We start from the raw sequence: 24,485 nt of genomic DNA, 5'->3' as shown, positions 1-24,485 counted from the left end.
AGTGGCTTGCCTAAATCATGCCCTAAAATTCAATCCTCTGGTCTCTGACTCCAAAGACAGATCTCTTTCCACTATACCACAGTGTCTCCCCCTCCTATGGTGGAACTCACAGAGATTGACATGAGCAGTCCAGCCAGAGCAAAGGTTCACATTCTACAAGAAACAGAAACAAATGAGGGCCATCTCTGGGTACAACCTAAGGGGGAGGAAATATTGGCTAGGGAAAGGGAAGGAATGAAGGAAAAGGGAAGTAGGTCATGGGAAGGAAGTAAGGACATACTAGGTTGACTAAGTGTCTTCCCAAGTTCTCCAAGATCCCCCTGAATGTGCCCTACCCTCTCTATCCATTCATGCCCCACTATCCTGACCAGATCATACAAGGGAAGAAAATGAAGAATAAAGATCAGGGGCAGCTAGGTGGCACAGTGGATAGAGTTCTGGCCTTGGAGGGAACTGAGTTCAAATCCAGCCTCAGACATTTAACATTTACTAGCTGTGTGACTCTGGGCAAGCCACTTAACCACAATCATTTCACAGGAAAGGAGAAGAAGAAGAAGAAGAAAGACCAAGATTTAAATAGGAGGCAGGCCTGGGAAAATGTGACTAGTACTTCCTCCAGGGACCAACAGCTGGATCCCCTTTCTCTTGTAGGGCTGTACAGGAGCATCTTCATTTCAAACTTACTTACCTACTGACTCCTCCTTCACACTTCAGAAGTCTTAGGTCTTCTTCCCAGTCCTCCCTCACCATCCTGCCCCTGAGGACTTCCCCTCCTAATCTCCCCTTAATCCTTTCTGTCCCTCCTCCCTGGAGTTGGGGGAAAAGGACTTCAGGGACACTGCATTGCGTCAAAGATTGGTGCAGAATAAGGGGGGGGACGTGGGCTCCCCCCAAAAAAAACAGTCCTAGGAAAAGATCATGGTAGGTGCACACATATGCTCCTATGGGGTATGTGTAAAGTCTTATCAGAGGAGGCCCCTTATAAACAGCTGTAGGTTGGGCTGGAGAGATTGAGGACACCCCTGGATAGGAGATTGGGAAGTAGTGATATAAAGGGCAGAAATCAGAGCCTACATCTCCCAAGCTGAGTGTCTAAAACACGAGAAGCTTGACCAAGACTAATGATCCCTATAGTGGAAAGAGGACCAGTTTTGGAGTCAAAGGGCCTCAGTTTGAATTTTGTCTCTGCTGCTTACTTACTTACTTACCTGTGTGACCTTGTACCACCTCTCTGGGCCTCAGTTCATCATTTAAAAAAAGAGTCGGACTAGATGGTTTCTGAGGTCCCTTTCAGTTCTAAATCTATATTCCTGTGATCTTTTCCAGTAGCAGTGAACACTCTCACACACACACACACACACACACACTCCTCATCCCTCAGCAAAAAGAAAGAACTGATCCAAAATGGGTCTCCCAAGAGTCTTGCAGGAAGCAGCAGGATCAGCCTGAGGTCATACCCTGTGGTTGTCACTCCATTTGCCCCAGGGATGTGGAGACTGAAGATGGTCTCCAGAGCGATGGAGCAGCTCAACTTTCCCCTCTTTCCCCAGGTAACAGAGTCAGACCAGTCAGATGAGGGAGAAGGGGAATCAGAGATTCCAAGAGCTGGCTAAGGCTGGAGGAAATAATGCTATTTTTAGCTTCAGTCTCAGTGAAGTGTGTAGGGAGAGACAGGGGGCTAGAGGAGGGAGAGCCTAGGAGGGTGTGATATGGAGAGAGTCAGTTATAAACACTGTTAGACCATAAAAGCTAAATTCACTCCTCTTATGGATTCTGTAGAGCAAGTGTGTGGAGGGAATCAGGTGTTTTCAGCGTCCTTAAGCTAACTATGGTTGGGAGATTTGGGGTTTAGAAGGACCCCAATACCTCAAAAGCCCTCAGATATGAAACACAATCCATCTCTTTCCCTCCATCTCCCATCACAAGTGACAAGGTCATTGGTAAACTGAATACATCCAAATCCCCACCCTCCTGAGGATAAGATGCTACAGGAGGTGTCCTAGAACCTCCTGCCCCTTTTCCAGAAGGATAAGCTGAATCTCAGCTCCCACCTCAAGGATAGGCAAAACAGCTAATACCTCACCTCTCCCTGTACCGCCCCCCCCCCATTTCACTCCAAGCATATGCGTGAGGAAAGGGCCCCTGCTGTGAAGATAAAATGGAGGTGACAGCTGAGACTGCTAGGGAAGGAATATGGAGAGGCAGGACTCAAAGACAGACAAACAGGACACAGGAACAGAGGCCTTCAAGAGAATTTTTCACAAGTCCCCTCCCCCTATTTTTCCTGTTCTGGAGGGCAACAGGGCACCAAGAATTAATCAATTGGTTTCTCCAAGCACCTTTCCCCATCTCCCACCTCCCCCAAGTCTTCATGATAGACTAATGTCCATTATCACCCCCCAACATTTCCTGCCCTTATCAATTGCCCACATCTCCAGATATCAATTCCTCTCACTGTCTTACTCCAGGCTATTTATCACTCTCCCCACATGCAAACTCCCCACAATCTGCCCCTTCAACCCTCCCAAATCTCCTAACAGGTACAATGATATCCCTCAATTTTCACCCTTCAGCATCTAGCCCATTCCCACTCCCAACCTATTTACCTCAAGCCTCAAACCAGAAAAAGGAGGCATAATCTACCCCCACCCACCCCCCCTTGCCAAGGTCATTTATCCTCCGTCCTGATGCAGGAGAGACTAGGAAAGAAAAGATGAGGTGAAAGATACATTTAGGGCTTGGGGATTCTGGTAGTGATATAATTCAGACATTCCCCCCCCCACCCCCATTTAGGGCTTGGGGATTCTGGTAGTGATATAATTCAGACAATTCCCCCAACACCCCCCCATCTTGAAGGGGAGGGGGACAGGGAAGAGTCTTGGAGGGAGAGAGAGAGAGAGAGAGAGAGAGATCCCTAGTGGAAATAAATATCCATCCCCCACAACACCTCCTGATGAAAAATGAGGACCCCCCCCCTCAAGAAAAGGCACGGGAGCATAAAATGGCTCCAATATGAGTGAAGGAGAGGATGCTTCAGATGCGGGGAGTGGATGGAGCTAGCGAGAGAGAAGGGAGGGATGAAGAGTTGGGGGTCTCACCTGGGAAGGGTCTCCGAGGCAAGGAAGCAGGGAGGAGGATGTCGGGGCCGCTGGGAGGAAGCAGCGGCCGCGGCTGTTCTGGGTATCAGGGGAAGCGGCAATGCAGACCTGCCCCCCCCCCACACACCCCAGCTCCGCCTCTCCCCCCACCCAATTCGTGCAGCCGAGCATCGGGAGAGACCATTGGTGGGGGGGGGGGGGTTGGGGAGACTGGATGGAAAGGAAAGTACCGACTCAAGTCAAAGGTAGGGAGAGATGGAGAGATGAGGAGACGCCTGAGGGGGCATTTGTCAGAGGAAAGGCAGAAGACCATCCCTGCTCCCCCATAAAGAAGGAGAGAAATGGGGATTGTCTTGAAGACAGAGAAGTAGAAAGCTACAGGCAAGGAACCAAAGGGACATTGCCTACCTACACAATACATATCAGGTCCAAACCAGTAGAGGCAGGGATCTGGGCGCCCCTTCCCAGAGAGTATGACAACTAAACCCCTTTTATCCAACCCTGCAAAATTTCAGGATAAATCCTCGAGTCTAGGAACCCTCCCTATAAACACGCCACCCCTGATAATTCCCCACCATTATGCTATTAGCCATATGGCAATACCCAATTGCAGAACCACCGCCACATGTTAATTAGTGAAAATAGGGTGAATAGGGTCTGATTGGGGTGACAGGTTTCCTAGAGCTTTGGACTCCAGTGTCCCTCACATCTGAAGGATGGTAGGTGTATCCACACCCCTCCCAGCCATCAGCATTTCTGGTTATTTATTGCAAGGATACCTTCCCCCAGTACCCTTCCTTTGCCCATTTACCCCACTACCAGTTGCAGAAACAAATACACAAGAGAAAAGGGCATTAACAGAACATCTCCAGCCATTCTCTCTCTCCTTTTTGGTAACATAGTGGGTAAAGGGAATAAAAATCAAGAACTTCCTCACATTTTGCCTTCCCTCCTTCTTCACTTTCCCAACTCCCTCCCCAAACCCTCCATCTCCACCCTGGGCAAAGAGACCTCCATCGTCAGATTTCTCCTCCTGCCCACCTCTTCCTTCTTCCCAACCCCCACCTAATTCTCCCAAACCACACAGATGAGCGACTAAACCCATGAGCCTTGACTCTCAGGCACCATGCTGCTCCCCCTCCAGAGCAGGGCTAAGGAACTGAAAAACAATTCTATTGGAAAAAGCACTGGACCAGTAATCAAGACACCTGCATTCTCTCTAGTCTCTGGTTTTCCTCTGTTTGACCTTGGGCAAGTCATCTGTTTCTCTGGTCCTGTTTCCTCAATCTAAAATAAGGCAGTTGGACTAAATGACCTATTATGTTCCCTTTTTGCTCTAAATTTTTAAGATTTATACTTATCAAAAAAAGGGGGCTTCATCCCCTTCTCTCCAAGTCTTAACCTAGGTCTACATGCTAATATAGGTAGAACAATACTAGCTAGTCAGTATGAGGGACCTCACCTTCCAGAAAAAGGACAAGAGGACTGAGGGGTTAAGGGTTCTCAATAATAGTGAGCTAAAATAGATATTATACTAATGGATTAATCAGTAGTTATAATAGTGAATTAAAATTTCAGTTCATTTTACTGACTCAATTAGGAGGAGATTGGAATGCAGAATTACCAGTGAATGGCTGAATGAACATCAGATTGTGTGAGAGAAGTGTGGAAATTTACTAAGAGATAAAGGAGTGAAAGAAAACAGTATTTTTAATGGATACTACAGTCCATCAAAGACATTCAAGCCAAACCAGATGGATCCAGGCATATTTTACATCTGGACCCTGGACTGATAATCAAAGAAGATACACAAAACCAAGACCCAAGTACCATATGCAGCACATCATAAAAGAAAACACTGATAAAACAAAGAAATAAACTGAAAACACAGTCTTGTGTAAACCTCCTTTTATCTTTGTATAAGAAACTCAGAGAAATGGAAATTTTTAACCTCCATTTCTTTGCCCCATGCAGACCTGCCCCCACCCACACACAACCCAGCTCTTCTGGATCTGATATGTATTGTGTAGGTAGGCAGTGTCCCTTTCCTTCCTTGCCTGTAGCTTTCTACTCTGTCTCCCAGAGAACCTGTCACCCCAATCAGACCCTATTCACCCTGCATGGAATGAGGCCCCCGGAGAATGCTCCCCAATTTACTCAAATTTAGGACCATACACACACACAAGCAAATGCTAATGAAGCTTTGTTATTAATAAACCTTTTGAATATCAGGATTCCAAAACTGCTCGTGATTGGTCCTAATCTCTTCTACACTCCACCCCCTTAGATCTCAAATTGCTTACATTTTATCATACCCCAAAGACACTTCTCAGCTGAAGTTGTGATTGTGAGAGCTACAGCAGACCCAGACAATTCCCCTCACTCATTCCAACCCATTCCTTCCAAGTAACCCCTCTCTCAACACAGACCATCTCTCCTAACCCAGTTTTTCTCATGGAGACGCAGTATAATAGAAAAAGCACTGCAGTCAGAGGAAGAAAATCTGACTCCCAGTCTCAGCCCTTTCTCTTCTGTTGCTGTGACTATGGTCAAGTCATAGAATAGGACTCTGAACTGGAAGGAACCTTTCAAGCCATTTATTCCAAGGAGGCTTTACAGGAGATTCCCAAATGGGGTGGGAAATGTTCTAAGATTACTTTTGAAGTCCTCTACTCACTTTACCACTCTGAATCTCTTTCCTTATTTGTAAAATGGGAATATTTGCTCTACTTCATAAGATCAAAGGAGATTTCTATTATGGATTTTGTAATGACAAAGTGCCATACAAATGAACTATCATTACTCCATCCCCTACCTTTCTATACCTGGCTTGGGTTGCAAAAGAAGACCACAGCTCAGAAACGGGAGGAAATAGGCATATGATGGCTAGCTTATTCTACAGTAGAGGTCATACACCAATACTCCAGATCAATCACACAAGGTTCTTCCAATAGGAAGATGGAGAGAAAGGATGAGGTAAGAGGAAGGGAACATTGAAAGGGACAATACACCCAAGTTTCATTAAGTCCCTGAGGAAGGATAAACAAAGTTAGTACCTGACTTCTAGAAGCTTATACTTTAAAGAGAAAACACATGAAACCTAGTTAAGTAATGATGTAAGGCAGTATTCAACAAAAATTAAATGCAACATTTGAGTACCAGATAAGTGCAAGACACTGTAAGAGCCAGTGTACCAAGAACTGGGGAAGAAGAATATAAAGCTGGATATGACACAGTCCTTAGGAAGTTACAATCTAGTAGACTGGAATAAAATATGAACATAAATATAATGCAAGCAGAATGAAGGTACACAGGAGATCCAGAGTGCTGAGAGATCCAGGTAGGGAGAGATCAGCCCAAGGTGGGACAAGTGGATGAAATCAGTAAAAGCTACATGGAAGGACTAGTGTTTAAGCTGCCCTTTTTACTTTTGCAAAGTGATTTAATTCGCAGGTTCATAGATTTTGACCTGGAATGGATCTTAGAGGTCACCTAGTCTAAAACCCTCATTTTATAAATAAGAAACCAAGGCAAGACAAGTTAGCTAGCAGGTGTAGTAGCCAATGCATTAAGTGACCAGGTGGGTGGCAGAATGGATAGAAATGGAAGAAATAAAATCAAAGGACAGTTGTTATTTCATGGGTAGAATCAATTTAAAGTGATTGAATGGGTATAAATGAGGAAAGCGATTTTTACTACATGATTTTGAGTCTGAGGAACCAGGAAGAATGGTTGTGCTGATGACAGAAATAGAGAAATCAGGAAACAAAGGCAAATTGGACACATTGAGTTGGAGGTATCAATTGGACTTGCAAGTAGAATGAAAGTTCCTTGAGGATAGATCCCAGCACAGGGGTGAGGAAACGTCAGCCTCGAGGCCACATGTGGGCCTTTAGGTTCTCAAGTGTGGCCCTTTGACCAAATCCAAACTTCACAGAACAAATCCCCGTAATAAAAGGATTTGTTCTGTACAACTTGGACTCAGTCAAAAGGCAGCACCTAGAAGGCTACGTGTGGCCTCAAGGCCACAGGTTCCCCACCCCCGGCCTAGCACACAGCAGGTACTTAACAAATGCTTAATTGGCAGTATCTTACTGGCAGTCAGAGGTGTGGAACTAGAGTTTGGTAAAAGATCAAGCCAGAGAAGTGTCATCCAGATAACATTGGTACTTGAAGTCTGGAGACAGAATCAGTTTGAAGAGGGGGAATAAGCACACAAGAGTGAAGAGTTAAGGACTGAGCCTTTCAGAGGATCTAATGTTTAGGAAGGGAAGGAACAAAAGGGAGTCAGTAAAGGTGACCAAAAAAAAAAAAACGGATGAGTCAGAGAGAAGAGCTAGAAATGTGCAGTGGATGTCTCAGGGGTGATTATAGAAGGTACAGTCAATTGTGTCAGAGACTGCAGATGTCAGTGCATTTATCAAGGTGGGCACTGACACCTTTTGAGAGTAGTTTTTAAGAGAGGTCAGATTTTGTAGGGTTAACAAGAGGCAATAAGAAAATGAGGGCAGCTAGGTGACAATGTGGACTAAGTGCCAGGCCTGGAGCCAGGAAGGCCTGAGCTCAAATACAGCCTCAGACATTTACCGTGGGACCCTGGGCAAGTCACTGAACTGTTTGCCTGTTTCTTCATCTGTAAAATGAACTGGGAAAAGAAATGGCAAACATCTTTGCCAAGAAAACCTCAAAAGGGTCACAAAGTCAGACATGACTGAACAATAAGAAAATGGGTAGGTATAAACTACTTCTGATAGAAAAGAATCTTTTTCTTGTCCTTTGTGTCTTATGGGTTCAAATCTCTCTGATAATTCCCAAATCTACATAAAGAACTCATCTCTACCTGGATGTGCCATTAGCAGCATCTCAAATTCAGCAAGTCCCATACAGAAGGTTCCACATAAACCTACCTCACTTCCATTTCTGTCCAAGGTACCACCATCTTTCCAAGTCCCCTACATTTACAACCTAAGAATCAATCCTTGACTTTTTTTTTTTTAGGCAATTGGGGTTAAGTGACTTGCCCAGGGTCACACTGCTAGTAAGTGTCAAGTGTTTGGTCTCAGGCCGGATTTGTACTCAGGTGCTCCTGACTTCAGGGCCAGTGTTCTATCCACTGCACCACCTAGCTGCCCCTCAATCCTCTACTCTTCCTCCACATATCGAGTTGCCAAGTCAATTGATTCTACCTCTATACCTTTCCCATCTGTCCGCTCTAAATTCACACTATTTCAGGCCCTCTTCACCTCCAGCCTGGACTGCTTCAATAGTCTATAATTGGTCTCCCTACATCCAGCCTCTTTCCTCTGCAATCCATCTTCTACAGCTACCATATGGATATTCCTAAGGGGCAGGTCCTGCCCAAGAAGCTCAGTAGCTATTATTTTTAGGATAAATTACAACCTCCACTGTTTGGTATTTGTAAAGCCCTTCATAATGGGGGCTATCATTATAGGCCAATTTCACATCATACCCCTCCCACACTACGTTCCAGACTGGCCTATGTGCTATTTCCTGTACATGATTCCCTTTCCCCCTCTGGGCAAAGGTATCCTCCACGTCTGGCATACTCTCCTTTCTCATTCCTGCCTCTTGGACCACACAAGATACCTTTCCCGATTGCTCCGATGGTTACTAGTATTCACCATCCCCCCAAATTACATTGTATATATTTTGTATTTGCTCATCACTGCACATTATTTCCCCCCAGAAATAATAATTTATATTACACACCTTTATGTAAATATTATATTACATAATCATTTCCCTTCAGAAACAATAATAATGATGTAAGCTCCTTGAAGAAAGGGACTGTTTCATTTCTGTCTTTGTATCCCCATCACAAGCACCGTTTGAAGCCCTTAGCAAGTGCTAGGTGAATTAAAGTGAAAGAATAAATAAGATAATGTTGAAAAGAACCAACAACGTCAAGCAGCAAATGCACACTTGCTAGATTACTATATCCTTTGCCCACATCCCTGCACTTCCTGGAAGAGAGGAGTTACTTCAACAAGAATAATATCATACAGGATAAACAAGGGATTCAGCTTTATTAACTGTCAATATCTGGGGAAGAAATGTAGCCCAACATAGAAAAAAATCCAGTGGGGGAAAAAAATCACACTGGAAAAAAGGACAAATTTGAGGAAGAAAGGGGTGCTCCAGGCCCAGGGGGCAACAGTTCCTCTGACTGTTGGTCCAAAAGACAGGGAGAGTCTCAGGGGAGTGCAAGAGGTTGTAGAGAAATTTGGCTCTACTGAGGAAGAGGACCCCGAAGTGGACCACGAGGGGGTACAGGTGGACGGGGGGAGGGTCGGGGTGGGGGAAGGGGTCCTCTTTGGTAGCCATAGGGTGGAGGTCGAGGGGGACCGCTGTATCCGTGTGGGGGCATTAACGGAGGAGGTCCTCGCATACCATGGGGAGGCATGGGGCCTGGGTGACCTAATTGAGAAAAAGAGAGAGATTAGAGATAACAAGAAATATAGACTACATCAGCATGAGGTATATTTTGGGGAAAGATAAAAGACATGGAAAGGTGAAGGGAGGGCAGTAATCTAGAACTAAAAGACTTAAGAATGGACAAAGTATGAGATGGGTAGGAGTCTACTCACCCATGGGAGATCCAAAAGGGGGTCCTCGGGGTGGCATTCCCATAGGAGGGGGGCCAGGATGAGGCATTCCTGGTGGTGGTCGTGGAGGAGGCTGTCCCCCTGAGCCTGGTGGCCCTGCATGTGGGTGTCCCAAGCCATGGGGACCATGGTGGGCGAGCTGCATCTGGGACATACCTAGACAAAAGAAAGAAGACATAAAAATGAAATGGAGGGGGAAAGACAGAAGCTAAGGTTATAGAAAGGAGAAAAGGAACAGAAAGCCAAGAGTCCAAAAGAAAAAGGAAGAGGTAGTGGGATGAGAGAAAAGGAGGGGGAGATTCATGGGGAGAATAAAGTTGGTAGGAAACAGGCCTTACCCAGACGATCATCCTCAAAGAGAAATATAAAATTTGATTAGTTCAAGTATAAAAATCATCTCCTACTCTCACCAGTTCTCCCTAGGGGATCATGTAACATTCCAGAAACAGAATTAGGAATTGAAGGTTAAAAGGACAGGAGGGACAAGGGAGGAGCCAAAGGCATAAGATAAAGACAAAAAGAAAAAGAAGAGAAGAAAGCCAAGACATAATCCCCATCCTCCCACCCCCCTATTTGTCCCTCTCATTCCCAGCACAGAACACTTACCGGGATGAGGCATCCCACCAGGTGGGAATGGATGTGGATGTGAGTGTCCATGGCCAGGATGTCCAGCCCCAGGGGTTCCTGCTGATGGAGGGCCATGGGCTCCAGCCCCAGGAGGCATAGGTGGGGGAGGCATGGCTGGGGGTATACCTGGAGGAAGGGCTCCAGGAGGTGGCACTGGAGGTGGGAATGAGCCTGGCGGGGGCATACCTAACAAGAAATGGAGAAAGAGGAGTCTTTATCAAAAGGACAGAAACTTTGTCCCACCATGTCCCTATACCCACCTGCCACCTAAGAGAATGACCCTTCCTCTCCACAAATTATATGTACAATAAGAGGCAATTTAAACAAATGAAACATCTACAGCCTCTCCAAGAAACCCTACTACATTTATTATCTCTAAGTCCCCCATCTCCATAACCCTTTCTCCACTTCCTTACTACACAATGATGATCTATTCTCTCCCCTAGTCCCTCCAGCCTTAGCCTGACCCTCACTCCCACACAGGGAGCTCATGTTTTACCTGGTGGAGGAAGCCCAGATCCCAAGGAAGACACAACAGGATTAGGGGCAGAGGGTGGGGGGGGTGCATCAGCAAACAGCTGATGTGGTCGATCCGCCTGCGACAGCGGGTTCTGTGCCGCCAGAAGTCGCTCGGCTGCAGAGCCATGGCGTTCACCCTTAGAGTCCTTCTTGAAGGCATAAGATACTGTGATGGGTCGATTACACAGGTACTGCCCGTTCATGGCCTCAATTGCTGCGTCAGAGGCATCGAATGAAGCAAAATTAATAAAGGCATAGCCCTTGGAGTTGCCTGTGTCAGGGTCCCTCATGATTTTGGGAGTCTGCAAAATAACCCCAAAGGCGCTGAAGGTGTCATAGAGCAGCTTCTCGTCGATCTCAGGATCTAGGTTCCCTATGAAAATGTTGGCCCCCACGTCTAGGTTCTTGTTGTGGGCTGACGCTTTGTTCACTCGTATTGGCTTCCCATACAGTTTGATCATGTTCATTATCTTAATGGCATAGTCAGCATCCTCCTCACTCAGGAATTCCACAAATCCATAGCCTGCAGAAGGTAGTGGACAGAAGGTTAGGTAGTGTGTGCACCATCTAATAAAAGTCAAAATAGGGTATAATTTGCCCCACCCCCACAAAAAAGCCCAACACATACATAAGGGAAAGAGAAAAAAGTCTGTATGTCAACTGTATCTTTTTCATCATAACAGCAATCCAAGGGGCAGCTAGGTGGCCCAGTGGATAGAGCACCAGCCCTGAAATCAGGAGGCACTGAGTTCAAATCCGGCCTCCGACCAAACACTTGACACTTACTAGCTATGTGACCCTGGGCAAGTCACTTAACCCCAATTACCTAAAAAAATAAAAAAAAATAGAAATCCAACACAAATAACTACAAGCCAGAGAGGGTTTCAAGAAGACAGCAAAGAAAAATACCCACACTTGCCACTGACATAGGCTTTCACTCCTGCAGTGTTTTCAGTCGTTATTCTGCTCAAGCTCCTCATTCAACGAGGGTGTTTTTTACAGACGGGCCCACTGAGGCACGCCCTCCTTACCTTGGTGCTGACCCGTGACCCGGTCCTTGGGCATGTGAGTGTTGACCACGGGCCCGGCCTGCAGAAAGAGCTCCCACAGCAGCGGCTCACTGACCTTCTCGTCCAGGCCCCCCACGTACACGGTGGCATCTGCGGGGCGAAGGGGGCGCGGCGGTGAGTGGGGAAGGGGCGAGGGCCCAAGAGGGGGCGCGGCCACCCAACGTCAGTGGCCGGCCCCCCCCCCGTGGGGCAGCAGCGACCCTCCCGAGGCCTCCACGCCGCCTCTGGCGGCTTCTCCACGGCCCGGGGCGCCCTCCCTTCCCGCCCCCTCCCCACGGCCAGCTCTGCCACTGGGCCTCTCCGACGCGGTGACGCCCCTTCCCCAGCCCCGGGTCCTCTCGACGAGCCGGGCTCAGGCCCGTGCGGGCGCGATTCCGAGCTTCCCGCCTCGTCCCCACTCACCCTGATTCCGTTCGGAGATGGGCCCCGCCGCCATACTGAATGTGCTCCCGCCGTCTCCAGGCAGCGGCCCCGCACCGCGAGCGTTTCCGCTTCCGGAGCAGCGGTAGGGGCGGGGCTGCCGGAGGACAACAGGCGAGAGACGCGGCAGCGGCCATCTTGGAAGCGCCGGGCGCCAGCGGCCATGTTGGCTGAGCTGGCTCGGGCAACCTGAGGGGGTGCTGGGAGTCAGTCACGTAGTGTCTGGGCGGAAGGGCCAGTCGGAGGCCTCCTTCACGTGATTTGGGGCAGGGAATAAATAACGGCTCTCTTCCCCCTCTCCCAGCCCCGACCACGAACAACAGAAATCTGAAAGTAATAAAAGTTTATTTTGCAAAATAACTAATCACATAATCTTGACTTTCCGACCTCCACAGTTTAACTTAGTCCCCCTCCCCTCACCCCGAAAGGGCGGTATGAGGACCACCCCCAAATCGAGGTCAAATGTGATCAGTCCCTAGAGAAGCAGCTCCCTTTCGTCCTAACATGGCGGCGCCGAAACGTTACCATAGCAACGGGGGGGGCGTTTCCACCCCCAACCAGAGTTTGTAGGGACTATTCGGGAAGGTGGGGAGGAGAAATGGGGGGTCTGGGGCTGGAAAGGGCGTGCTGTCATCCAGTCCAATCTTCCCTCGTTCTACAGCTGGGTAAACTGAGGGCCAGGGAGGTTTAGTAACCGGGAAAGGGCCTTAAAGTTGGCAGCTTTGCTAAAAACCGCAGACAACGCTGCTGCTGCTGCCCTTTACTGGCCGTTGCCCCCCAGGCCTTCCTGCAGCCAGTGTCACAAATCCACGCCACACTGAAGTCCGGCTGGCTCCAATCCGTCCATGCCAAACCTGGGCTCTCCATCTGTGCCAGGGGCATCCTCCAGCCCGCACCCCCGACGACCTGCCTGGCACCCCAGCACTCAGAATGCTCCGCTGTGAAAGAAGGCCTAAGGGGCATTGATTGTGCGTGATCCAGAGATCCAACTCCTGGGACCGATGTGGAACTGCCTGGCTCTGTCCTGCAAGGGTCCCTTGAGGCAACAAGGTTGCAGTGGATAGAGCAATGGGTCTAGAGTCACGAAGAACTGAGTTCAAATCCGGCCTCAGACACTCACTAGCTATGAGACTTTGGGTAAGTCACAACCTCTGTGCCTCAGTTTCCTTAACTGTAAAATGGGAATTATAACAGCACCTACTTCACAGGGTTGTTGTGAAGATCAAAATGTGCTAATATTTGTAAAGCCCTTGGCACAGTGCCTAGCATATGGTAGATGCTATTTGCTTATTCTTTTCCCTGAATTAGGCATCCTCCCTGGATGTTAGAGTATAGTTTTGGAAAGTATAGGCATGGCTACATCACATGCACATTGAGCATATTAGTATATTTATTGCCTGTATGACCTAATCAGTCAACTCTCATTTATGAAGCACCTACTGGGTACCAGGCACCGTTCTAAAGGCTAAGGATACAAAGAAAGGCAAAAAGCAGTCCCTGCTGTCGAGGACTTCCTGGTCTAATGGGGAGACAACATGCAAACAACTATGTACAAACAAGATATATGCAGGATAGATTGGGGGCAGTCTCAGAAGGAAGGCACTAAGATTAATAACTGAGAAAAATGTATTGAAGGAGAGACATTAGCTGACTTTTAGCTCAAAACACTAAATTATTCCATTAGAAATATGATTTTATTCCCTCGAATTCCCAAGTGTGTATCACATTCACCAAACTACATTTGTAACAAAGCAAGTGACTAACAAATTCGGATTTAAGGAGTAAACACCTTCTTGTTAACCAAACCAGAACCATCCCTATTCGAATTGTTATCTTCAATTAAAGGCTTGGTCCCCATACTACTTCCCATGAACTTCTGAATCTTTCAGGAGACTTAAGGATGGAACTTCTAAGAATTCAGATCTTAGCTTACTTCACAGAGTTTGGTCTTTGGTCCTAGCCTGACCCCCAACACAACTGAAACTCTTCCACATTATCCCCTAAAAAGTCACAGAAAAGTCTTTCTAATCTAGGCCATGTACTAAATTTGTACATGAGTTCCCCTGTAATTGGGACCCACCATAATTCTCATTTGGTCTCTTCTCCTCATTGCCTTATTTTTCCTGAAACTGAAATTGAGTGATGGGTAATGAATGGTTAGTCAGTTGGATGAAGATGCCTGTGCCCACATATCATTCCTACAGTAAAAGATTTTCTGTCCCCATTTTCCCAACTTTATCCTAGCACTTATTCCCACATTTGTCGTCTCAGAAGCAAAACCCATAGCTTGTATTAACACTGTTCATTGATGGCTTCTGTGGTAGAGTGTCTCCCAATTCCACTCAGAGGAGATAGAGGGCTGGCCCAGGAGTACAAAAGACCTGATTTCAAATCTGGCCTCAAACACCTACTAGCTGTGTGACTCTGGGCAAGTCACTTAAACTCTGTTTCCTCAACTGTAAAACTGGGATAAAAATAGCATCTACACTGCAGGGTTATTGTAAAAAGCACTTAGCCCAATACCTAGCGCATAGTAAGAGCTCTTGCCTTTCTTTCTCTCCCTTTTCCATTCTATTTCCATTGAAAGTTGTAAAGAGAAGAACTGGAAATTAAGAATTAGAGAGACAGGCAGAAGGAAGAAAAGGAATAGGTCTGGGGTAGCAACTCCACTTCAAATACTATGCAACCATAAACCCACAAAGGATGGGATGGTCCTGGAGAAGAGAGCAGGTTAATTTCCTAAATAATAAGATAATGACAAGAAAAAAATTTTCAGGCACAAAACAGTTTCTGGGGAATTAAAGGGAGGAGTAGAGATTGGGGTTAGGGTTGACTAGAATCATAGTACTTCAGGCCTGGAAATAGCCACAAAGATATTCTACACACACACACACACACACACACACACACACACACACACACACACGTTATCCCAAATGTCTTAGTGCAGCTTTAAGCCATTAAAGCTTAAACCAGACTTTTGGGACACTCTGTACATATTTATTTTACAGATTAAGAAAATGAGGTCAAGAAATGTGATTTGCTCAAGGTCATACAGAGTCAGAGCCATGACAAGAATACCCAGCTCTCTTGAGCCTCAGTTCTATGTGTTCCCCAATGCACCAAACAGCCAGTTAGCCCATTTTAGAATAAGACTAGATCTCTAAGGTCCCTTCCAGATCAAAATCTGGTCCTGTGTTTATGGGCTGGAGGAAGGGCAGGAATAGCAGGTTAAATCTTATTTAGCTTGTTCGGCGATTAGAGAAATGAAGAGGGTGGAGGTTAAGGTAAAGGGAAGATCTTGAAGATCAAAGAAAACCAAAGTCTTAAAGAGGGCCAGACATCTCATCGGGATGGAGACAGGGGGGTATCTGGGTCTTTGGTCTTCGTCTGAACCCCAGGTAATGCACCTGATGACCATGTCCTCAGCAGCTCCTGGAGCTGGGCCAGCTCATCCAAGAGTCCAGAGACTGTCGGGGCTGATAGACCTGTCTGAGGGATAGAAGAGGACAAAAAAAGATGTCGCTGAAGATCTGTGTGGCCACCCCACCCACCCAGTGCCTTTGCTATTTCTAGTATTTCCTCAAATCTCCTTGCAGTTCTAGATTTCACCAGACTGTTCCAGCATTATAGTAAACATCTTCCATTCAATGCTGGCTTCTCTGAAGAAGCTCCTTGAAAGGATGTTTCAATTTTTGCCTTTGTCTCCCCTGTGCCTGGCACATAGAAGGGACTTAATATAAATGCTTGTTGATTGATATCTTTTTTTTTTTGGTGAGGTAATGGGATGAAGTGACTTGCCCAGGGTCACACAGCTAGTAAGTGTGAAGTGTCTGAGGCCAGATTTGAACTCAAGACTTCCTGAATCCAGGGATGGTGCTCTATCCACTATACCATCTAGCTGCCCCTGCCCTGCCAAATTTCCTTCTCTTGGCCTCCACTTGCCACCCCACATGCCTGCCTTAGTATACCAGCCCTACCTGGACCTCAGGCCGCCCTCTTAAGTAGCAGCGTCTCCAGAGTCTGATCTGGGGCCCTAGGAATCCAGGCAGCAGAAGTCCTGGAGGCAAAGGGGAGGGCCCCCAGTGAGGAGGGAGTCCCCACTCCTGGTCAGCCAGGCTATCAGAAGATGTATTATGTCGGAGGTGCCATCGTGATGAGGATGTCAGTGAGGAAAAACCATCCCGCCAAGGACAGAGCTGGTTCAGTGGGGTCAGAGTTCCCCGAGAGAAGAGAAATATGGATCGTGGAGGGCCAGGAGTCACTGGAGTTGGCTACAAGGAAATGGGGAGTCAGATCACTACCAAACCATTCAGTCCTTCTGGAGTTTCAGCACCTCCCTGTGGATTAGGGCTAAGACTTCAGAAGGACAAATGGAGGGAACATTGAATTAGGGGTGGCTTCTTCATAGGCTGGTTGGGAAGAGAGTTCCTTGTTCTCCTCTCATCTCGTTCTAGAATACCTATCCCCTTGGGGGACGCTTGGGCCATGCAAGTCAGGAGCAAAAACTCAAGATACTGTTTCTTCCCCACCTTCCTAATTCTCTCTCCCGGTTACAATGAGGCTTACCTGTTCTTTAGGGGGATAGGAATCTGAGCAGTGGTGTGGTTCATAACAGGGATTATAGAACTGAAGTATCTGCTGATGGCTATATCGAAGACCCCAGTCCCAGACGGTCAGTGGTCTGGGGACAAGGTCTCCAACTGGAGACTGAGGGGATCCTGGTGTATAGACCTTGGTATAGGAGCTGAACTAGGTAGAGGAAGAAAAAAAAAAAGATGACTAGGTAGGCCTTGGAAACTCTCCACCGTCCTCTCAAATCAGAGGAGTAGTATTATAAAGCAACACCTACCCCCACACACACCCCAACAGCCCCCCCCCCCAAAAAAAACCTAAAGGTCTTGGAATCTCAGTGGCTAAAGGGTTCTGACAAAGACCATGCAGTTACTGATCAGGCAACTTCCCTTACTTCTTATCCTTTTCCCATTTTCTTACCACCGGCAAAAAAGTTCATGATTACAACTCAGCAAGAATAGCCCAAGAAGGGGCTGCTAGGTGGCGCAGTGGATACACCACAGGCCCTGGAGTCAGGAGGACCTGAGTTCAAATGTGGCCTCAGACCAAACACTTGACACTTACTAGCTGTGTGACCCTGGGCAAGTCACTTAACCCCAATTGCCTAAATAAATAAATAAATAAATAAAAAAGAATAGCCCAAGAAAAGCAAAGGGAGAGAATCACTTACCTGGCCACTCTGCTTTGCCCGTTCCCAGGGGGTGTCTCTCAGGAAGGTGGGAGTGTCAGGAACCCTGACACTATCATGAAGGGCCAGGAGGAAGAATTCTGAGAATTCAAACTCTGCTGGAAACTGATGGACCAGCTGCCAGAGGCAGTCGAGGAAAAGAAGGAACACTGGGGCCTGGAGTTGGGGGATTGAAAGTTAAAAGGCCTCATTAGGGACTGCTGTTGAGGATTTAAAGGTAAACAGGGAGTGTTGGAAGGCTCTGAGACTCTAGACCTATTCTAACCCTCACCTGTTTAACAAACACTCTTCCAAGGCCCTCCATACCCATTCTGCTGATCTCTCCAGTCGATCCAAATCAGCTTCACCTTCCCCTCACCTTCTCAATATCACCCAATTCCTTCTCACCTCCTCACTTCCCCCGGACCCTCCCAGACGGGTCAGGAAAGGGTGTCCAGCTGCCACCCACTCTCGCTGGACAATTGTCTGGAGGCCATACAGGGTCCGAGCTCCAGGGGCCGAAAGGAGCTGGACAAGTGAAGAAAGGAGGCCATTGAGGTCACGGTCACCTTGTTCTGGGAGGTAAAAAGGGAGATTTAGTAAAGCTTGGGGATCAAGAGGCCAGGTTAGAAAGATCAGAAAGAAAGGGCATTATGAAATTGAAAAGGAAGAGATGCAAGTGAAAGGGGTGAGGAGGAAGATAGGAGAAAAACAAATCAGGATAAAAGGAAGAGAGATATGGAAAAGGGTGAAATGAAGAGTAAGAATTTCAATTGTTCTGCCTGCTTTCTTGCTGTCCTTCCTCATGCCCAACTGAGACTGATGCAGAAGAGATAAGAGGTCTCAAAAATAACTTCTAACTTGTTGGACAGAAGAGAACTGGACATGGGAGAGAGCAAATGGACTTCTGTGTCACCTTCCCTAGAAAGACTCCAATCTTGTGGCCCAGAGACACAGAGGCAGGGGAAGAGCTGGGATAACCTGGGGATTTACCTTGAAGGACTACAGATCGGACCCTGGAGGTCACTAGCACCGAAATGTCACTGGCCTTTCGGAGACAGGACCTGATAAGAAGAGGGTGTGGTAAAGGGTGAATAACAAGCTCTAGGGGTTAGAAAAGTCATCTGCTGACGATCATGGTAAAGATAGGAGGTTGACTTTAGCATCTTGCCATCCTTTTCTCCCATCAAAACTAAAATGTAGCTACTTCCAGGAAGAAGAAGGTAGTAAAGTCTGGAGGAACTCATGGAAGACTCCAGGTTAATGGAAGGCTGAAGCAAGATGTGCAGGTTAGCAGACTATAGGAAGGGGATGATCACCTGACATGGTCCAGCCATCTCGTTCCCTCCAGAGCTGAAAGCCATTTTTCATCAGCTGCATCTGGTTGAGAAGAGTCAGAGGAATAGGGAGGGTCAGGAAAGTTGAGGATTTGGGATTCAAGGTTCAGGAAATGAGGTCCAAAGGGTTAAGAAGAACAGAATCAGTGATCAGAGAGAGTCAGAAAGAATAAGTAGGTCTTCAGGATCCTACTGAAAGGAGCCCATCTTTTTACTAGAATGAAAGATCAATAGATTAGTGGGACAAAGGTCACTTATCCAGAGTGGGCAACAGAATCAGTAGGTCTAGTAGTCACAGGTTAGAAGTCAACCTCACCAGGCAGGCAGAGGGCCCGAAGCCTCAGGTGGGCAAGCTGGATATCTGCAAGGCTGGGGAGCTCATCCACAGTATCTACCAGGACAATATCCGAATGCCCAGCCTGAAGTAGTAACTCCACTGCCCTGTGGGTGCAAAGAAGAGAGTGAAGAAGGAAGAAGCATAAGGAACCTTGGCTGTCCCCTGACTCCCAGCTCCTGATTTCTCCCCTCAAACCTCTCCTTTACCTGATATCCTCTCTATTAGGATCACTGGCTTCATAAAAGCCACCAGAGCGGAGAAGATCACTGCCTCCAGGATGATGCCAGCATAGGCGCTGTAAATAGCAGGGTGGCACAGTGGCCTCAGACAGGTCATTATGAGGAAGAGAGACTCCTTGTCCCCTCTTCCCACGTGTCCCAGGGGGTCCCAAACCCACTACCCTGACCCTGATTCCCATACTGACCGGTCCACGACCCTGATGGAAGTGACCAAATGCCTTTCTGACTTCGCTGTCCAGTGTCTGTCTAGGGACCCAGAAGTATCGAGAGAGACTGTGGAGTTGAAGGTGATATCACTGCTTGGCTCAATGACCTCATAGTATGGCTATGATGTTTATAATTGGGGAGGGGAAGGTAATCCTAGAGGGGTGTCAGGTTTAAGGGAGTGATGAGTCAAGGGGTACCATGAAGGTATCTCCAGGAGGCAGGTTGAATGTTTAGCCTTAGGTTGGAAGGATTGGCTAAGCATGCCTACTAGAAGATGGAGATGTGAGAGTGTTGGATTCACCTGGTAGACACATCGAATCTCTCATTTACTGTGCTGACCCTCCAGCCTCTGGCCCCATGCTTCTTCCGTTCAGCCTCCCAGTCCTCAGGGGTCTCTAAGAGGGGAACAGGTGGCTCACTGGGGCCCAGGCCACAACCTAGAGAAAGGGAGAAAGAGAAGTACCAGTCAGCTCACCCTTGGTTTCCAGCCAGACTAGACTTCAACCATCTAGGCCTCTACCTTCCTGCTTCACCCAACTTCTTACCTTTCCTCTGTCCCATCCCAAATCACTCTCCACCCCTCCCTCCCAAAGATCTTCTACTCACAAGCTTTGCTCAGAGTCATTCCATCATACTGTTGGGCTTGACCGTTCTGTGCTCTAGCCTGGATTATCGCCATGGCCACCTATGGAAGAAATGACCACCCCACCCCTTTGGCTCAGATCAGAAAGGGGAATAGAAGGGAATAGGATTTATGTTTCTCTCTACTTCTTATCAGAATAAAAAGAACAGTCTCTAGAACTGTGAGCTGGTAAGTCATAGAAAGAAGGGTTAGAAAGGCAGATCTGAGAGATCTATTGTGTACAGCAGCAGTTCTTAAACTAGGGTCCACGGACCCCCCCCCACACACAGATATTTCAGAGAGTTCATGAATTGGATGGGAAAAAAATTTATCTTCATTTTCATTAACCTCTAACTGCAAGTCTTTATTTCCTTCAATTATGAATTTTTAAAAACAATATCTGAAGAGGGGTCCACAGGTTTTACCAGTCTGCCAAAAGGCTCTATTAACACACACAAAAAAGTTAACAAATGCAGGTCTATCATATAGTTAAAAGGGATTCCTATTAGGGATCAAATGGGATAAAATGTAGAAGGCTTTGCAAACCATAAAGCACTGTGTAAATGCTAACTATAATAATAATAATAATAATAATAAAAAACAATTATTATTATCCCAAAGGAAATTTTACAGAGTTGCCTGGCAAAAGAAATACATCTCCAGGGGGAGTAAGAGGAAAGGAATGAGTCACATGGGTGCTTCTGGGGATAGGGGTGTCTTACCCTAAAGGCAAGGGGCTCCAGCCCCCCCTCTCCGAAGCCAACTCTTAGAAGCCGGAAGTCTCGTCCATGAATTAGAATTTCATCAGGCATGAACTTGAGCAGAGACCCTGGACGAAGGATCTGGGGCCTGCCTAGGCCACTTACTGAGGTCAAGGGTTAAGGGTCAGAAAATATTATAACCCAGAAACCAGGGGCCCTCCCTACCCCAGGGGAACTCCCAGCCCATCCATTCTCACAACCTGGGCATCTGGAGAGAGGGGCTCTCCCACACCTCCAGCTGCACCCTCTCACCCAGCTTCTACAAAAGGTCCACTCTTTTCAATTACCAGCTTCTAACCGTCCAATATTGCTGAGAGCAAAATCATAGTCACTGCTCAGTATAGAGTCCTAAGAGAGAATAAAGCAGAGGAGCTGTAAAAACACATTTTTCTGACTTCTGACTCCTCTTCTAACTCTCAATCTATGATCCTATGGTTTTCCCCAGAGACTCCTCTACGCAGGGTAGTCTCTGGTCCTCCCAGACAGACTCCCTGAAAATTACCCCAGTAAGAGGTGCCTGTGAGAGAGTTTCCTGCCCCGCCCTCTCCCAAACAGGCTTTATTAACCATTCTTGCCTCCCCTCCCTACCTTAGTCCACCTGTCTCTTTCAATTTTCTTCCCACCTCACCTGCCTCCCTTGCCAGCCTTGGGGGCGGAACAACACTCTCTGGTTGGTACATATCAGGGTCCCAGGCAATTCAGGTTCTAGCCCCCTTCTCACTCCTGGTGCCCAGGCCAAGACCTGTTCCCCTTATAAGGAAGGAGAAGAGGGGGGAAGATGAGTCATGCAAGGGAAAAGTATTCCCTTCTCAACAAATCTCCTTCCATCCACCCTAAACACACAACCTTCTCACTCTTCTCCCCTCCACAAAAACAGAAAGGATGATGAGAGATGGATAAGTTTCTCCCCCTACTCTGAGCTCTTTGAAAACAAACAAACAAACAAAAAAACAGGACATCAGTGGAAAGGTCATCACTTCATACATGCCCACCATCTTCTAGGTGAGTAACAGAACCTGAAATCCAAGCTTACAGTTAGCTCTGAACAGAGAAGGGGATGGTGTACAAGGGAGGAAGGTCTGTGCTGGGGGGCATCACAGTGGGGGTGAAGACCCTGAAGAGAGGAAGGGCAGGGATGATTGAAGTTTGAGGGCATCACCTAGAGTCAGGAATATTGAAGGGTCTTCAGTACCTGGGAGGCATCGAAGAGCTGGGCAACCGCTAGTCTGTGGACTCCTTGACTCTTCCATCCCACTCACCTGCATGGACTTTGGGCGTAAGAGCTGAAAAAAAAGTTCATTTGTAGTTCATTCCGGATCTTACCCCACCCCCCTCATCTCCCCTGTTGTGGAGTCGTTGTGGGGTGGCATGCACAAGATCTGGGATGACGGATACGACAGCCAGTTCTTTTCCGAGCCAATATTCAAATATTCAAGGGAAACTGAGGTCTAGATATGATAAGGAAAGACAGGTCTGGGGTGGGGCAGCATAAGGGGAAGAACTGGTTAATGAATAATGAAAGAGTGAACTTGAGACTCAGAAGAAACACAGAGATATTGAGAAATCCAGCAACAGTTAGACCGAACTTATCTTGAAGTCAGATAGCTCCCCCCAGCCTCCCTGCCACCCTCCCCTAAGTTCCCCTTTCTCTTACCCCCATGTTTGGCTCCTTCTGTGGGGGAATGTTGAAGCTCCGGCCCCGGCCCCCCCCACCACATCTCCCTGGCTCCATTCAGGGGAACTGAGGGATGGGGAGGGGGAGAGAGGTGATGCAGGGAGATTCAGGGAAGTCTTGGCCCAACTGGGAGAAGGTTAGGTCCTAGGGAAGGGAAGAGATGGGGACTGGGGATGGGGAGGGGGCAAAGCAAAAAAAGAGAAGCTTTACACAAGAGTTCTTTTCTGGGCTAAGGGACAGAGGGCTTGGTTGGGGGGCGACTCAGGGTCCTCTGGAAACTTCAGACTACTCCGGAGATTGGGGGGGGTAGGGGTGGAAATGAGATGCCCTGCCCCTTAAAGGGGAACACACCCAATCTGGGGAGAGTTTGGAGAAGGGTTTTAAGAGAGTAGGCTGGGAAAGTAAATTTAGGAGTACCCATGAGTCTGTGTGAAGAGTTCTCCAGCACACTTCCTACTGATCAGCACAGAGGGTCCTTGAGGGTACCCAGAGGTATCCAACAGGTACCCAGACAATGAAACAGAATTATATGAACTCTTACAATTTGGGTCAGGGGGAAAGGTCTCACTCAATCTGGGCTCCTCCTTGAGGCACAATTACTTTGTGTGTCTCTGTGTGTTTCCCCGTGTGCTGAAGTAGTCACTCTTTTTATGGAAAGAAGAACAATAAGGCATCCCTCCTTTCCTCAAATCTGACAAAAGGTTGCCATGGGTGGAGTAAAGAGGTTGGGCCCCTGGGGATTTCCCATCACATTCAGAGACATAAGGATGGGTTATCAAGGGAGGTTAGGGCAGAGAGAAAAAGGGATATACCTCAGCTCTGTGATTAGATGTAGGTGGAGGTAAGGACTAAGCCAAGGAGATAAAACACAAACTCACGTGTGGGACAGACTGTTTCTCCCCCTAGGTTTTCCTTTACCAGTAGCCTGCAACCAATTGGGAACCAGAGCAGCCTTCAGACACCTCCCACTCTGAACATTGGATACCCCTACAATCAATGATTCATGTTCTGGGCAGTGTTGGCTGGGGGCCAGGAAACCTCTCCACACAACTCGGAGCAGTCCCTCGGGACAGGCTCTGGGGTGGAGAGTTAGAGAGGCTGCAAGCCACTGAAGAAAAATGGGCACATAGATCCAAGATGAACGTGAAAATAAGATGCAAAATGAAATTTAAATGAGCGACTATTTTATTTTGTATCCCTAGAAACAATTAAGCCAAGGTGGGAAACAGGGACTCTGGAACCCCGGGTTTTTCCATGCCACCTCACCCTTCCTACCCCTCCCACCCCTCCCTTTTCTTGCTTCGACCTTAAATGTTTTCTGCCTTGGCTGCAATTGTGGAAATCCTGAAGCTATTATGGAGCCTAAGACAAGTAGTCAGTCTGGTATTGACTCCACACCTTCACAAATTCTGGCATGCACTATAGACCTCAAATCTGGGTGAGGTCGCAGTGAGAGAGGGTCAGTTTCTCCAAGGTATCCATGAAGAAAGAAGTATCAAATCCTTGTGTATCTCTCGCCTCCCACACCTGAAACACTCATCAGTACCCCTCTATCCTCCCAAGGCTCTTCCCTTGCTGTATCTCTACACTTACTTGGGGGAAGCGAATCAAGGGAAAGAAAGAGGGAAACAGACAGGATTAGGAAGACCCACGCGTTCATGGTAAAGCGGGGTAAAGGAAGGTAAAATAGTAAGGTTAACTTCTG

The 24,485-nt window shown here is 47.4% G+C and overlaps 2 protein-coding genes across 4 annotated transcripts; both read right to left on the bottom strand.

Annotated features, from left to right (window-relative positions):
- Positions 1–9,126: 9,126 nt before the first annotated feature.
- Positions 9,127–12,414, bottom strand: LOC114043166 (splicing factor 3B subunit 4). The gene is made up of 6 exons (XM_027862169.1): positions 12,343–12,414; positions 11,902–12,030; positions 10,851–11,393; positions 10,331–10,537; positions 9,707–9,880; positions 9,127–9,536 (listed from the first exon to the last, which is right to left on the bottom strand). The coding sequence occupies exons 1-6, from the start codon at positions 12,374–12,376 to the stop codon at positions 9,349–9,351; spliced, it is 1,275 nt and encodes a 424-aa protein (XP_027717970.1). The 5' UTR covers positions 12,377–12,414; the 3' UTR covers positions 9,127–9,348.
- Positions 12,415–15,347: 2,933 nt separating this feature from the next.
- LOC114043125 (myotubularin-related protein 11-like) lies at positions 15,348–23,077 on the bottom strand. 3 transcript variants are annotated; one of them, XM_027862086.1, is made up of 17 exons: positions 22,760–23,077; positions 22,298–22,388; positions 21,734–21,855; positions 21,393–21,453; positions 21,067–21,209; positions 20,329–20,407; positions 20,024–20,159; positions 19,701–19,788; positions 19,483–19,571; positions 19,256–19,380; positions 18,922–18,982; positions 18,596–18,666; positions 18,011–18,177; positions 17,606–17,779; positions 16,930–17,112; positions 16,341–16,634; positions 15,348–15,852 (listed from the first exon to the last, which is right to left on the bottom strand). In XM_027862086.1, the coding sequence occupies exons 1-17, from the start codon at positions 22,835–22,837 to the stop codon at positions 15,706–15,708; spliced, it is 2,109 nt and encodes a 702-aa protein (XP_027717887.1). In that variant the 5' UTR covers positions 22,838–23,077; the 3' UTR covers positions 15,348–15,705. The 3 variants fall into 3 exon arrangements, with proteins under 3 accessions (XP_027717887.1, XP_027717889.1, XP_027717888.1); XM_027862088.1 differs by lacking the exons at positions 16,341–16,634; positions 16,930–17,112; XM_027862087.1 differs by lacking the exons at positions 22,298–22,388; positions 22,760–23,077 and having other exon boundaries at positions 21,306–21,453; positions 21,734–21,772.
- Positions 23,078–24,485: the final 1,408 nt, after the last annotated feature.

This window comes from Vombatus ursinus, unplaced genomic scaffold, assembly GCF_900497805.2.
Source record: "Vombatus ursinus unplaced genomic scaffold, bare-nosed wombat genome assembly UNPS02014768.1, whole genome shotgun sequence".
Classification (NCBI taxonomy): Eukaryota; Metazoa; Chordata; class Mammalia; order Diprotodontia; family Vombatidae; genus Vombatus; species Vombatus ursinus.
Note: the sequence above shows the minus strand (reverse complement) of the source record. Positions and strands in the feature narration are given on the sequence as shown.